We start from the raw sequence: 13,066 nt of genomic DNA, 5'->3' as shown, positions 1-13,066 counted from the left end.
CGTATACCGTAAGTCATTAATGTTCGCACTGCCATAGACCGTAAGTCATTCGTGTTCGCACTGCTGTATACCGTAAGTCATTCGTGTTCGCACTGCCGTATACCGTAAGTCATTCATGTTCGCACTGCTGTATACCGTAAGTCATTCAATGTTCGCACTGCCATAGACCGTAAGTCATTCGTGTTCGCACTGCTGTATACCGTAAGTCATTCGTGTTCGCACTGCCGTATACCGTAAGTCATTCATGTTCGCACTGCTGTATACCGTAAGTCATTCGTGTTCGCACTGCTGTATATCTTAAGTCATTCGTGTTCGAACTGCCGTATAAAGTATTCGCACTGCTGTATACCATAAGTCATTAGTGTTCACACTGCCGTGTAAAATAAGTCATTCCTGTTCGCACTGCTGTATACCGTAAGTCATTCGTGTTCGAACTGACGTATAGAGTATTCGCACTGCTGCATACCATAAGTCATTAGTGTTCACACTGCCGTGTAAAATAAGTCATTCCTGTTCGCACTGCTGTACACCGTAAGTAATTCGTGTTCGAACTGCCGTATAGAGTATTCGCACTGCTGTATACCGTAAGTCATTCGTGTTCGCACTGTCGTACACTGTAAGTCATTCGTGTTCGCACTGCCGTACACTGTAAGTCATTCGTGTTCGCACTGCCGTACACTGTAAGTCATTCGTGTTCGCACAGCCGTACGCTGTAAGTCATTCGTGTTCGCACTGCCGTATACCGTAAGTCATTCATGGTCGCACTGCTGTATACCGCAAGTCATTCGCGTTCACACTGCCATAAACCGTAAGTCATTCGTGTTCGCACTGTCGTATACCGTTAGTCATTCATTTTCGCACTGCTATATACCGTAAGTCATTCGTGTTCGCACTGCTGTATATCTTACGTCATTCGTGTTCGAACTGCCGTATAAAGTATTCGCACTACAGTATACCGTAAGTCATTCATGTTCGCACTGTCATATACCGTAAGTCATTCATGTTCGCACTGCTGTATACCGTAAGTCATTCGTGTTCGAAATGCCGTATAAAGTATTCGCACTGCTGTATACCATAAGTCATTCGTGTTCACACTGCCGTATACCGTTAGTCATTCATGTTCGCACTGCCATATACCGTAAGTCATTCGTGTTCGCACTGCTGCATACCGTAAGTCATTCGTGTTCGCACTGCCGTATTCCGTAAGTCATTCATGTTCGCACTACTGTATACCGTAAGCCATTCGTGTTCGCACTGCTGTATTTCTTAAGTCATTCGTGTTCGAACTGCCGTATGAAGTATTCGCACTGCTGTATACCATAAGTCATTAGTGTTCGCACTGCCGTATAAAGTATTCGCACTGCTGTATACCGAAAGTCATTCGCGTTCGCACTGCTGTATACCGCAAGTCATTCGTGTTCGAACTGCCGTATAAAGTATTCGCACTGTTGTATACCATAAGTCATTGGTGTTTGCACTGCCGTATAAAATAAGTCATTCCTGTTCGCACAGCTGTATACCGTAAGTCAATCGTGTTCTAACTGCCGTATAAAGTATTCGCACTGCTGTATACCGAAAGTCATTCGCGTTCGCACTGCTGTATACCGTAAGTCATTCATGTTCGCACTGCGTATACCATAAATCATGCGTGTTCGCACTGACGTACACCGTATTCGCACTGCCGTATACCGTAAACCATTCGTATTCGCACTGCCGTATACCGTAAGTCATTTTTGTTCGCACTGCCATATACCGAAAGTCATTCGTGTTCGCACTGCTGTATACCGTAAGTCATTCGTGTTCAAATTGCCGTATACCGTATTCGCACAGCCGTATATCGAATTCGCACTGCCGTATAACGTTAGTCATTCGTGTTCGCACTGCCACGTATACGTAAGTCATTCGTGAGTGTACCACCGTAAATCGTACGTATACCAAAAGTCCCACTAGAAAACTAGCAAACACGCAAAAGCATTAAACTTCATGGCCCTAGGCTACTTTTTCGATAAATGCAGGAGGCTTTTAGTGAATGATTGCATGTTGTCATACAAACTACTCGTTTCAGATGTACGAACTCGTCTCATCCCTTTCCCTTGATACTGACCTCTCCTATGCGCTTGATGTCACGGATCGAAGCAACATCGTTGAGATCGCCTCCACGGACTTCGCGGACTGCGCCAGGAAGGCCGCTCTTAGAGGTCATTCATGATGCTTTAGTTTTATAATGATTTATGTGTTTACTCGGTCCCAGTTATANGGCACACTGTCAACCGGGATGTAGGCACACTGTCAACTGGGATGTAGGCACACTGTCAACCGGGATGTAGGCACACTGTCAACCGGGATATAGGCACACTGTCAACCGGGAAATAGGTGCACTGTCAACTGGGATGTAAGCACACTGTCAACCGTAATGTAGGCACGCTGTCAACTAGGATGTAGGCACACTGTCAACCGTGATGTAGGCACGCTGTCAACCGTGATGTAGGCACACTGTCAACTGGGATGTAGGCACACTGTCAACAGGGATGTAGGCACACTGTCAACCGTGATGTAGGCACACTGGCAACTGAAATGTAGGCAGACTGTCAACCGGGCTGAAGGCACGCTGTTAATCGAGATGTAGGCACACTGTCAACCGTGATGTAGGCACGCTGTCAACTGGGATGTAGGCACACTGTCAACAGGGACGTAGGCACACTGTCAATCGTGATGTAGGCACACTGTCAACCGTGATGTAAGCACACTGTCAACCGTGATGCGGGTACACTGTACACCGTGATGTAGGCACACTGCCCACCGTGATGTAGGCACACTGTCAACTGAGATACAGGCACACAGTCAACCGGGATGTAGGCTGCAAGCACGACTGATAACGATGTGGCTGTGTTGATAACGAGGAAACCAAGTTTAACGATGTCGTGTTGATGCCCTGGAGGCTGCGCAAATTCCAGTCTGTAAAAAACTGCCACTAATGCAGTCCTCTTTTACAGACGATCCAAGGAAGCTGAACATCACTAACGATGGATTTCAGGTCATGAAAATTACCACCAACTTCGTTCACGACTTTCCGGACCCAAATTTCGATCCTTCATCAGATTTTAATTGGGAACACCCTGAAGGTAATGCACACAATTTTCTTCAAGTTTGTGTCCCGAAAGCCCACTTCTCCACCTCAGTAAGCGTCGCTGAATGTTCGCGTTTGCTGTTCGATGAGCAGTTGTCACGCAGCGTACAGCGCGGCTGGTGTTGTAATGTTTGAACATCTCACAACGCGAGTGAGGTGTTGCAATGTTTGAACATCTCACAACTTTTTATCTGGACTAAAACAGTTATTCGCAAAGAACTTAATAACGCAAACACTTAGCAAAACGTAAATCCGTATACTTCATCCCAGTGAAACTGTCGACCGGCGGTAGAGAACACGGATCAATATCTGCCATACTTAGCGAGAAACCCGCTATGGGCCCGTGACCCGCAGTGGGCTCGCTGCCCCATGTTACCCTACCCTTGTCATCTCCTACAAGGACATCGTTATCCTTCAGCGGACCCACTGGCGTCGTCGGACCACTGATTACCTCGACTACTCGTTCCTCGGCAGCTTGTTCTTCTATCCTATGCGATTTCTGCAACCTGAGTTCAATTTCATTGTGCAAATCTACTAGTCTGTCTCCCCAGATCAGTAATGGACTCAGCTATTTGTTTAATCAAACGTGTGCGTTTTCTCATAAGGATTCGTCGGTCTCCCGGAATGCTGCGGACATCTCAGGTATTGGAATATGAATAATTTAACATCCCGCAACGCGGGGGAGGTGTTACGATATGGATGCAATGTCCTTCCTCCAGTCCTCAGGAGATGCAATGTTTAGTGTACAAAATTTATTTAAACTTGATAATGAATGTAGTTGCATTCCAACCGTCGGTAACATATTCAAATGACTATCGGAACGGTCTTTTTCGTTAACTGCTAACATCATTCGACCAAAAACATTTAAAAAACGAGCAAGAATTTTGCTAATCAGTTACGTTCTCGGGTCTTCAATCGAGCTTGCATTGTATATGTATAACAGATTATTTTCATAGAGCGCAGATGTTTAAATAATTAAAGAATTCGATTGTGCCAATTTTCACTTTAATTTGAATAATTTTCGCTTGTTTAGCACCATCACTTGAATTATTGTTGGAAACAATATCTTAAAATCGAGCTAAATTATTGTCCATGACGATTAAGAAATGTGAAATTGAATTCAGCCGCAAATGTAATCCTCAATTCTCCATGAGAATATTTATATGAATCCTCTCAATTCTGCAGGGAAATCTACTGTGGTGAAGGCAGAGAGTCTCTTGTTGGAATTCGTGCAAGCTGCCACGGACCTCGAGTTCTGCAGGACCTCGGACCCCTGCGGCTTCATTGTTCGAGAGCCTTTAGAGCGCATAGCTCCTGCACCCATCATCCTGCGTTAGTTCTGCAGCGTGCATAATTGTGGAGGAGCGTTAATAGTGTAGTTCTGTAGCGTGTATAATTGTGGAGGAGCGTTACTTATGTAGTTCTGTAGCATAAATAGATGAAGAGGAACGAATATGTCACCTATACTTGCGTTTATTTCGAAGCATTTTGCCCCACGAAGCATCGTAACTCTCAAGTATTTTGCAATTAGCTTTCAAGTCACCGTCTGATTCCTAACCTTAGTTCCTTAGTTTCCTTTCCTCAGTATTTGTTTGGGACGTAGCAGTCCCAGGCCACGATGGATCGCCGCCTCTGATTATCGCTCGTCCGCCCTCATTTGGGCCCGCTGATGAACGATGCTGTTGCTTGCTTCTCGCCGCTGGTAGTGGTGCAGAGGAGGTCGATCAGGGATTGTTCCCAAGAACACGTCCAGTTGTCTCTTAAAGGTCTCCAGGGTGAACTCCCCTTCTCTTAGATCCCTTGGTAGGACGTTAAACAACCTCGGCCCGGGCTACGGAAAGGGATCCTTCCCGCAGGGATTGAAGTCTGACCGCCGATCTGTTACGTAGTGGGGGATCCTGCACAGTCTCCTTCTTCTTTCGTTATGGTGTGTCTCAATCTTGAAAGTCTCGCTTTCGAAGTTTGATGCCATTCCGGTTATCATTTTCCATGTGTACAGAATGACATACCTCTCCCGTCTCCTCTGCAGTGAGTACAGACCCAGTCGCTGTAACCTCTCCCAGTAGTTAAACTCCTCCATCCCTCTGATCCTGGAAGTGAAGGTTTGTTGGACTCTTTCCAGTTGCCGTATTGCGCCTTGTGTGAACGGAGTCCAGAGCTGGCAGCAGTATTCAAGGATAGGTATTACAAGGGCTCTGAAGAGTGTGATCATCGGTTCCGTTTCTCTCGTTCTGAACGTCCGCCAGATCCACCCCATCTGTCGCCTACCTCTTGCGGTTATTGCCACTATGTGATCACCAAAATTGACCTGATTGTTCATCAATACTCCTAAATCGCGAACGAGTCGCTTTTCTTCGATTTCCGAGTTGTCAGGTGCCAGGTAGCGGTGCTCCATTCCAGCTCCTCCGGTTCCTCTGTACCTCAGGACCTCAAACTTGGTCCCGTTGAACTGCATGTTGTTCACTAGGGCCCAGTCATATATTGCAGAGAGGTCTTTTTGCAACCTTTCACTGTCCGTCCTGTCCGTGATGGTCATTAATATCCTGGTGTCGTCCGCGAATGACGATGCAGTGGCGTGGTTCTCAGACACATCTATGTCGGCGACGTGGATGAGGAAGAGAATTGGGCCTAGGACCGTTCCTGTGGTACTCCACTCTTCACCTTAGCTACACTCGATCTCGAGCCTCCAACAACTACAGCTTGTAGTTTTTCTGTTAGGAAGCTGTGGATCCATGCCAGCAATTCACCACTGACCACCAGTAGTCTTAATTTTCTGAAGAGCACTCCATTGTCAACTTTGTCAAACGCTTTCGCGAAGTCCAAATGCACCACGTCCACTCCTGGCCCCTCCTCCAGCCTTGCCAGTATTTGGTGGTGATGCTCCAGTAACTGAGACAAACAAGAGCAATTTCGTCTAAAACCATGTTGCCTTTTTTTAAAAGGTCAGCCTCCTCCACGTGCTGCACCAACCTTCTGGTAACAACCTTCTCAAATACTTTGATTACGTGTGATGTTAATGTAACCGGCCTGTAGTTCTGGGGTTTATCTCTCGCATCTCGTTTGTAGATTGGGGTTACTAGCCCTAATTTTAGGTAACTAGGAACGTTTCCTTCTCTCAATGATGTTTTCCAGAGTAAAGTCAGAGGGACCTTAAGTGCACCGACACATTTTTTCAGTAACACAGCAGGGACTCCATCTGGCCCGGGCGCCGAATATATCGATAATTCTTGGATACTCCTATTTAGATCCGGTGCTTCAAACTCAATGTTCATCAGCGTCCGACCTCCTGGTAAGTCTTGAATGACTCACATTTCATTCTCCTGTCTTGGGTATCGGGTATGCTGAATACTTTTTTAAACTGCGCTCCTAGCAGTTCGCACATGCCCTGGTTGTCTCCAATAAGGACATCATTATTTTTCAATGGCCCCACTGATGCTCTGATTTTGGCCTTTGACTGGGCATATTTATAGAAGTATTTGGGATTCTTCCTAATGGCAGCCACCGCTCGCGCCTCCGCAACTTGTTGTTCAGCCTCATGCGAGTCTTGCAACTGTTATTCAGTGTCCTCAATTTTCTCCTTTAAATGTTCCAGCCTCCGTCTCTCCTTATTTCTAGAGGCGGCCGTTATCTGGTTGTTCAAGCGCGCTCGTTTTCTCATGAGGATCCGTCTGTCGCTTGGAATTATCTGCCGTTTGGGCGCCGTTCTTCCCGGCGTGTGTTGCGTGCATACCTTCAGTAATACTTCGCACAGTTTGTTGTACATTGCTTCGGCATTTAACTCCAATAACTCTGATCTCCAGTCGACGTCGAGGAGTTCGTTTTCAACGGCCTCCCAGTCTGTTCTTCGATGATGAAAATTTAGTCCATCCAGGCCCTCGCGAGATGTATGTCTGGGCTGGTTTCTAATCCCAATTGTTGTTTCGACCACTACTAATCGATGGTTTGACAGTGAGGTCTCCTCAACCCGAATATCAGCAACCAATTCTTCATTGCTGGTAAAGAATAGATCTAGGATATTGTGTTCTCTTGTAGGTACCAGCACCTGCTGACTTAGCAAGTGCTCTCTAGCGAATCGAAGTAGTTGTGTTGCCTGGGTTCTGTCCTGATCTCTGCGCCGTACTACACAGTCCAAGTGTGGCCATCGTATGCGTGGTAGGTTGAAATCTCCTGCAACCACAATGTTTGGAGAAGGTTCACCCAAGTTGGCCACTTCTCTTTCTATTCTCTCAAGAGTTTCGTTAAATTTTTCCGGCGGGCAGTCAGGTGGTCGGTATACGATAGCTATGCACAGTTGGAGATGAGAGAGGTATAGTATAACAGGTTTCGCATATCCATTGGAGCCTAAAGGCAGGGGAACTGTTTTGCCGCGATTGAGTTTCTGAGGTATAGACTATAACGCCTCCTTTTTTTCCTCCCTTCTTTTCGGTCTGATCGGTAATGTTGAAAGCCTTTCATTTCAATTTCTCCATCTTGGATATCCTCTCTTAGATGTGACTCGGTTAAGGCAAGCATGATTATTCCTTCTGTCTCAGCAATTTCTTCAAGTACGCCGATCTTGTGACGTTATCTTCTTGGGAAGGGCCCCTCTATGTTAGCTATCATGATGCCAGACTCTTCCTTTCCTTGTATTCTTAGTTGCTGCAACACCGCACTGCCAGGGGTATCTGGCTCAGCAGCTCTTGCATTTGTTGCTGTGATTTCTGGATTTCTGCTGTTGTTCGCGCAATTTCAATAGTTGTTGCATTGTTGCTGAATCTGATCTACTTGCCTCTGCAGGTCTAAAAAATTGATGCACCTGATATCGAGTTTTCTGTGTTGTTCTCAACTCCGGTACGATGTAGTGTCCGGGTACGTACACAGTGAAAGCATGTTGCCAGCGTGCTGGTTACCTGCTGAGGCTGGCGCCTGAAACAAGCGCGAGAGGGTGTTCACAGAGGAAGCAGGAAACCAGCTGCGACCTAATCAGTGCTCTGGGTGAGGAAGTGCATTAACAGTGTATTTTATTATTGCACTCTATTAGTGAACTTAATTTGTGTACTTTATATGTGTATCATATTAGTATATTTTATTATGGTATTTTACTAGTATATTTTGTTGGTGAATTTTATTAGTGTACTTTATTAGCGTATTATATTGGTGTATTTTTTATTAGCGTATTTTATTAGTGTATTCATGTTTTCACAATAGGCTCATCTGAGGTACGAAATAATTCATAAGAAACAAAGAAAATTGAGGTTTTAAAGGTACAACTAATTCAAAAATGACCATATGCCAAGCAGGTTGAGCAGATAAGAATGTGCAGTACATTCCGGTAAATAGGTATAGGCAGGTTGTCGGCAGAAGCCTATCCGTACAGGTTTTCACTGTGAACACTTACATTATTAACCTATGTTCATTCTTGTGGCAGGTTGGAGCAGGTTGCCCGCGCGGGCAAACCTGCTTTCACTGTGTGCGTACCCTCCGGTGGGGTAATTTTTGGGACAGCCCTGTGGTATCTCTGATTACGATAGATTCGCCCTTCCCAGAAAGAAGTTTTTTAACAAATGCATTTTTTTCTGAAATTTTGAGTTTGGCAGTAGAGTCTATCTGGTGTTCCAGGGATGAAGTATCAAAATCCCGTCTCCATTTGGTATCTCTTCCCGCCTGCGGGCTGAGTCTAAGGTGATTAAAGCGACAGTTATCTCGTTTGCAAGCTATATTTTTAGCGCATTTTCTCATTTATGGAAAAAATGCACTATTGTGCTCGCCATGTCCGTCTGTCTGTCTGTCTGTCCGTCCGTCTGTCCGTCCGTCCGAGACCTCAAGTTTTCATTGACGAGAAAATGCGCTCTCTGTCACTCACTGCCTATGAGAACTGAGTTAAATTTTTTATAGTATTCCAGCACAATAACGGATGGTAGAACAGGCAGTATTTCCCATTTTTGCATCCCCTTTGGTTTTTGCTTCCAAATGTTGAAAATTTGTGACAAATCTTAGGGTGAGGATACTTGCAGCTCGATCCTTTATTCTCCTGATCGCAATTTCCCTGAAGATACCTCCAGCAGATGTTTGTGTGACCAGGCGGAGTAGCAGCCGAGGCATTTAAATTTAATTGGACTGCGGGAGTGTGTGTGGTGTGGGAGAGAGGAAGGGTTACCCCTTCCCCATCCTTTTCTGGGCTGCGGTCAAGGGGTGGGGTGCGAGTAAAGGGTAAGGGAGGCGGGGTATGATTTCGGTCAGCGTTGGGGCAGGCGGGGGTAGAAGGAATAGAGGGCAGCAACGCACGGGCACGTTGGGCGGGGGAAGCGATCGCGTTAGGCCTAGTTTGAATTCCTTCACTCTCGGCGACATCTCGCACAACTTCGGCACATTCCTTGTACCACTTCTCATTCATTACACGTTTTCTGCAGATGAATGGCACCCTCGTCTTTACGTATCTAGCAAGTTGGTATAATGGCAGTAGAGAGCATTCAAAGTGACAGAACAGACTGCATGAATTACATCGCAACGCAAATTTACCGTAATTTAGTTTTTTGCATTCAAGGCATTCTCCAGATGGTTGGCTTGTACAAGCTTTTGTTACCATTTTTACAGGTACTTTTTACTGTTCTCTGATATGTTCTTTTACTCTCTCATTTACGAGATCACAGAACTAATTTACTGGTAAAAATTTGTGATATTTATTTACAAATTGGGCCGTTATAGGGAAATCTAAACACTTAACGGGAAAGGCGAAATTCGGTAAAATGACTATTAATATCCGCTTTGTTCTCTATTCACACTCTCATTACTGACTTCACACTAAATTTCAGACTTTTCACTGAAACACTTAGTACAAGATGCGTGTACTGCCACCTACCGGCAATAGAAAAAGGTCATATCAGGACCGGTACGACACGTCACGTCCGTCCTCTGTCACGGCTCAAGCAACAGTCATGCGCGATTTCTGTGGTATTAACCTAAGAAATAACAAATTGGCTGTCATATTAGTTGATACCTCCTAATAATAAGCTAAATTTAACCTTTCAGTCAAGAACTGCAGTCAGACGATTTCTCTTCCGGACCTCAGCGAGGGCGGGATGTACCTGCTGTCTCATTCTGGATTCGGGTGTCTCTACTTCCCCAACACGCCTGTCAACGCCTGCTCTCTGAAATTAACTTACCCAACGAGTAGCACAACAAAACTCAAGATTAGTTCCTCCAAATCCTTCAAGGGCTTCTTGGGTACCGACGGATGCGACGGCTACAGCCTTGAGTTTGACACGGACGGCCTGGGGAACGGCGCTAACACTAACTACTGCACGGCCAACCCTCTACCAGTGAGAGCTGAGAGTAAAGTCGTATCTGTTGGTGGAGTCCGTGACTCCAAGTGATGCATTGTGTCTGTTGGTGGAGTCCGTGACTCCATTGACTCCAAGTGATGCATTGTGTCTGTTGGTGGAGTCCGTGATTCCAAGTGATGCACTGTTTCTAGATTATTATTCCTATACTCAACAATACATGATGACGTGTATAAACAGTTGTTTTGTTGTTTCTATTCAAAAAATGCTGATGACCTAAACTTCAATTATATCCCGTTACTCACACTTTAGCTTCAGAGAGGGCATGTGAGAGGTGCTTGAGAGAGGCTTGTGAGAGGTGCTTGCGAGAGGTGCTTGTGAGAGGTGCTCCAGAGAGGTGCTCCAGAGAGACAGGATCGAGGTAGACATTGTACCAGTAATCCGACAGTGCAGCGCTGGCAGTGGAATGACAGGTCGCGAACAGAATATAAGGTTTTATGGTCTACGTCCAACAGTGTTAAATATATACTGACACGACGTGTTGCTACAATGCGTACTAGTTTCTGTAGGTACATTAAGGTTCAGATGAGAATTGTGAACATCAGCACTGCACAGTTATTATTCTAATCAAGTATGTAATGTTTTTCCTGTGCAGGATGTTTCGTTCACGGGAGAACTTACCGTCATCCTGAAAGGCTCGTCGACCAACGACAGAAAGAAAATGGGGTTCGATTTCCTCATTGAAGTAGCCTAACCTAATAGGATGATCAGAACATGGAAGGTGAAATCAGATAGCTACGCGATCTAATTTCATCATCAAACGCATAGGCGACGTCCAATTCAGGCTGAGAGGAGTTCGAAGATTAGAAACATGAGTTGTTTGTATGGTAGCATGCAATCATTTATTAAAAGCCCCTTGCATATTTGTAAGACCATTGTCTTAATCAATCCACCGTTAAAGTCAAGCAATTCCCCGTTCCCATAAAGCCATTGTTTCACCAAGTTTCCGTACTGTTGTACTTTCATCAGCGAAGGTGCAAGTTTCTAAGAACGGTATCACTTCCATTAACGCAGGATTTTCCAATGCAATACAGTGACAATTCTGTGAACTTAGATGAAATTGGCTGCACATAATCGCGCTGTAAGTCTTGAGTTGCATAAAAGAATGCTTGGCAAGACGCAAAGTTATGAACGGGAACTCACCCTTGTCCATTTGTTCAGAGTTACTCTGCTTTCTTAAATGCAACGAAATCTTTCCGCGTATGTTTCTTGAAAATTTCAAGTTATGTGACCGACGAAAACTATTGCCTAGCTTCCTTTCTCATCTTTTATGGAAAATGTAGGAAAACCAATCAGTTTCAGCCCTTCCCTTCATCTGAAATTGACTAGATCCCAATTAGTTGTGAGGCTCACATGTAAATGCATTGAAATTTCTTACTCGTTTCGCTATGCATAAGTTCATATGCAATCTAAAAACAAACGAGTTGGTCGACTTTCGAGAGTTGAAGCTGCCAATTGCAGCTGATGATTTCTCCATGAATTGTAACTATTTTTCGAACATTCGATATTATTTGAAATAGACAATGTAAATGTGAATATGAAATGACAAAATTATCACGTTAATTACTTCACTTAGTGAAATTAGGCCACTTGGGTGAGGAGAAATGAAAGAACGAATGTCTTTACATCTTGACAAAAACTGGTAGCCAAGACATCTTGATGTCTTGTTATTTTACATTTATTCTTCAACAGTTTTTTTTTCAACGCTCTTGTTCCTTCCTATTTCTGTCACTTTCAGGAGTGATGGATGTCAGGTAGATAATTGTTCAGCACAGGCGTGTCATAGTAGATTTTAACAGATACATTAATGATGCACTGTTTGCATCAAAGTTTTAGTTATTTGAATTGAAATTTGATATTTTTGTAATCATCAAGACTCGTGTGATGTCCAAAGGTTTCTTGATGCAACACTTGATTCAGCACTGATTTTTTTTTCGTGAAATTGCACCTGGTTTTGAGTAACACTTAATGCTATTCCTCTGTGTATTATGTAACCTTTAATTTAGGTACTATTCTTATTAAATGAAAATAGAGAACAATTTTCAAGCTAACTCACGTATAACTGCAGCCGATATTGGAAGGCTAAATTGATCAAACGCAAGTTAGCATCTCTAGTCGATCGCGTCCGAGTCTTTCTCTTACGATCATTCTGGTGTAATTCCCCAACTATATAGTACTGTAACGAAGATAATAATCATTACATATTACTACTCACCAAATTCGGCACACTATGTAAATTGGGGCACACTAGAACGAAGAAAATAATCATTTTCTTCAAAAACTCGGCACATTAATTGGACTGATATAAACAGGATTGGACGCCATCTCCACGAGATAGTACGACGAGCAGAGTCGTCCTATATTCGCTGTGCTAGAAGACGCACGGACCAAATCTGATGACGAATTAATGAATCCGCGAAATCTACAAATCCATCATAAGCTGCTGTTTCAACTTCTGTTTTACCGAACCTATACATTGACACAGAAACCGAACTTATGGGGAGCGTCTGGGGTAAAAGTCGAAATATTTTGCTTTTATTATTTATTTATTATTAACGGTGCTAGAACCATCTCTGTACGTTGATTTATGCGTTCACGACAGATCCCGAAAGGGGGGAGG

At 44.3% G+C, this 13,066-nt stretch overlaps 1 protein-coding gene across 1 annotated transcript; it reads left to right on the top strand.

Moving 5' to 3' along the window:
• Positions 1–3,004: 3,004 nt before the first annotated feature.
• Positions 3,005–12,269, top strand: LOC108674423. The gene is made up of 4 exons (XM_018162369.2): positions 3,005–3,122; positions 4,313–4,459; positions 10,136–10,425; positions 11,042–12,269. The coding sequence occupies exons 1-4, from the start codon at positions 3,038–3,040 to the stop codon at positions 11,138–11,140; spliced, it is 621 nt and encodes a 206-aa protein (XP_018017858.2). The 5' UTR covers positions 3,005–3,037; the 3' UTR covers positions 11,141–12,269.
• Positions 12,270–13,066: the final 797 nt, after the last annotated feature.

Source organism: Hyalella azteca, unplaced genomic scaffold, assembly GCF_000764305.2.
Source record: "Hyalella azteca isolate HAZT.00-mixed unplaced genomic scaffold, Hazt_2.0.2 contig15348, whole genome shotgun sequence".
Classification (NCBI taxonomy): domain Eukaryota; kingdom Metazoa; phylum Arthropoda; class Malacostraca; order Amphipoda; family Hyalellidae; genus Hyalella; species Hyalella azteca.
The sequence above is the reverse complement of the archived record's forward strand: the minus strand, read 5'-3'. Positions and strand labels throughout refer to the sequence as shown.

Coding starts and splice junctions, on each gene's coding strand:
- LOC108674423 (XM_018162369.2), top strand. CDS start 3,038: ATGAAAATTACCACCAACTTCGTTCACGACTTTCCGGACCCAAATTTC. Junction 3,123..4,312: donor TAATTGGGAACACCCTGAAG/GTAATGCACACA, acceptor TCAATTCTGCAG/GGAAATCTACTGTGGTGAAG. Junction 10,426..11,041: donor GCACGGCCAACCCTCTACCA/GTGAGAGCTGAG, acceptor TTTCCTGTGCAG/GATGTTTCGTTCACGGGAGA.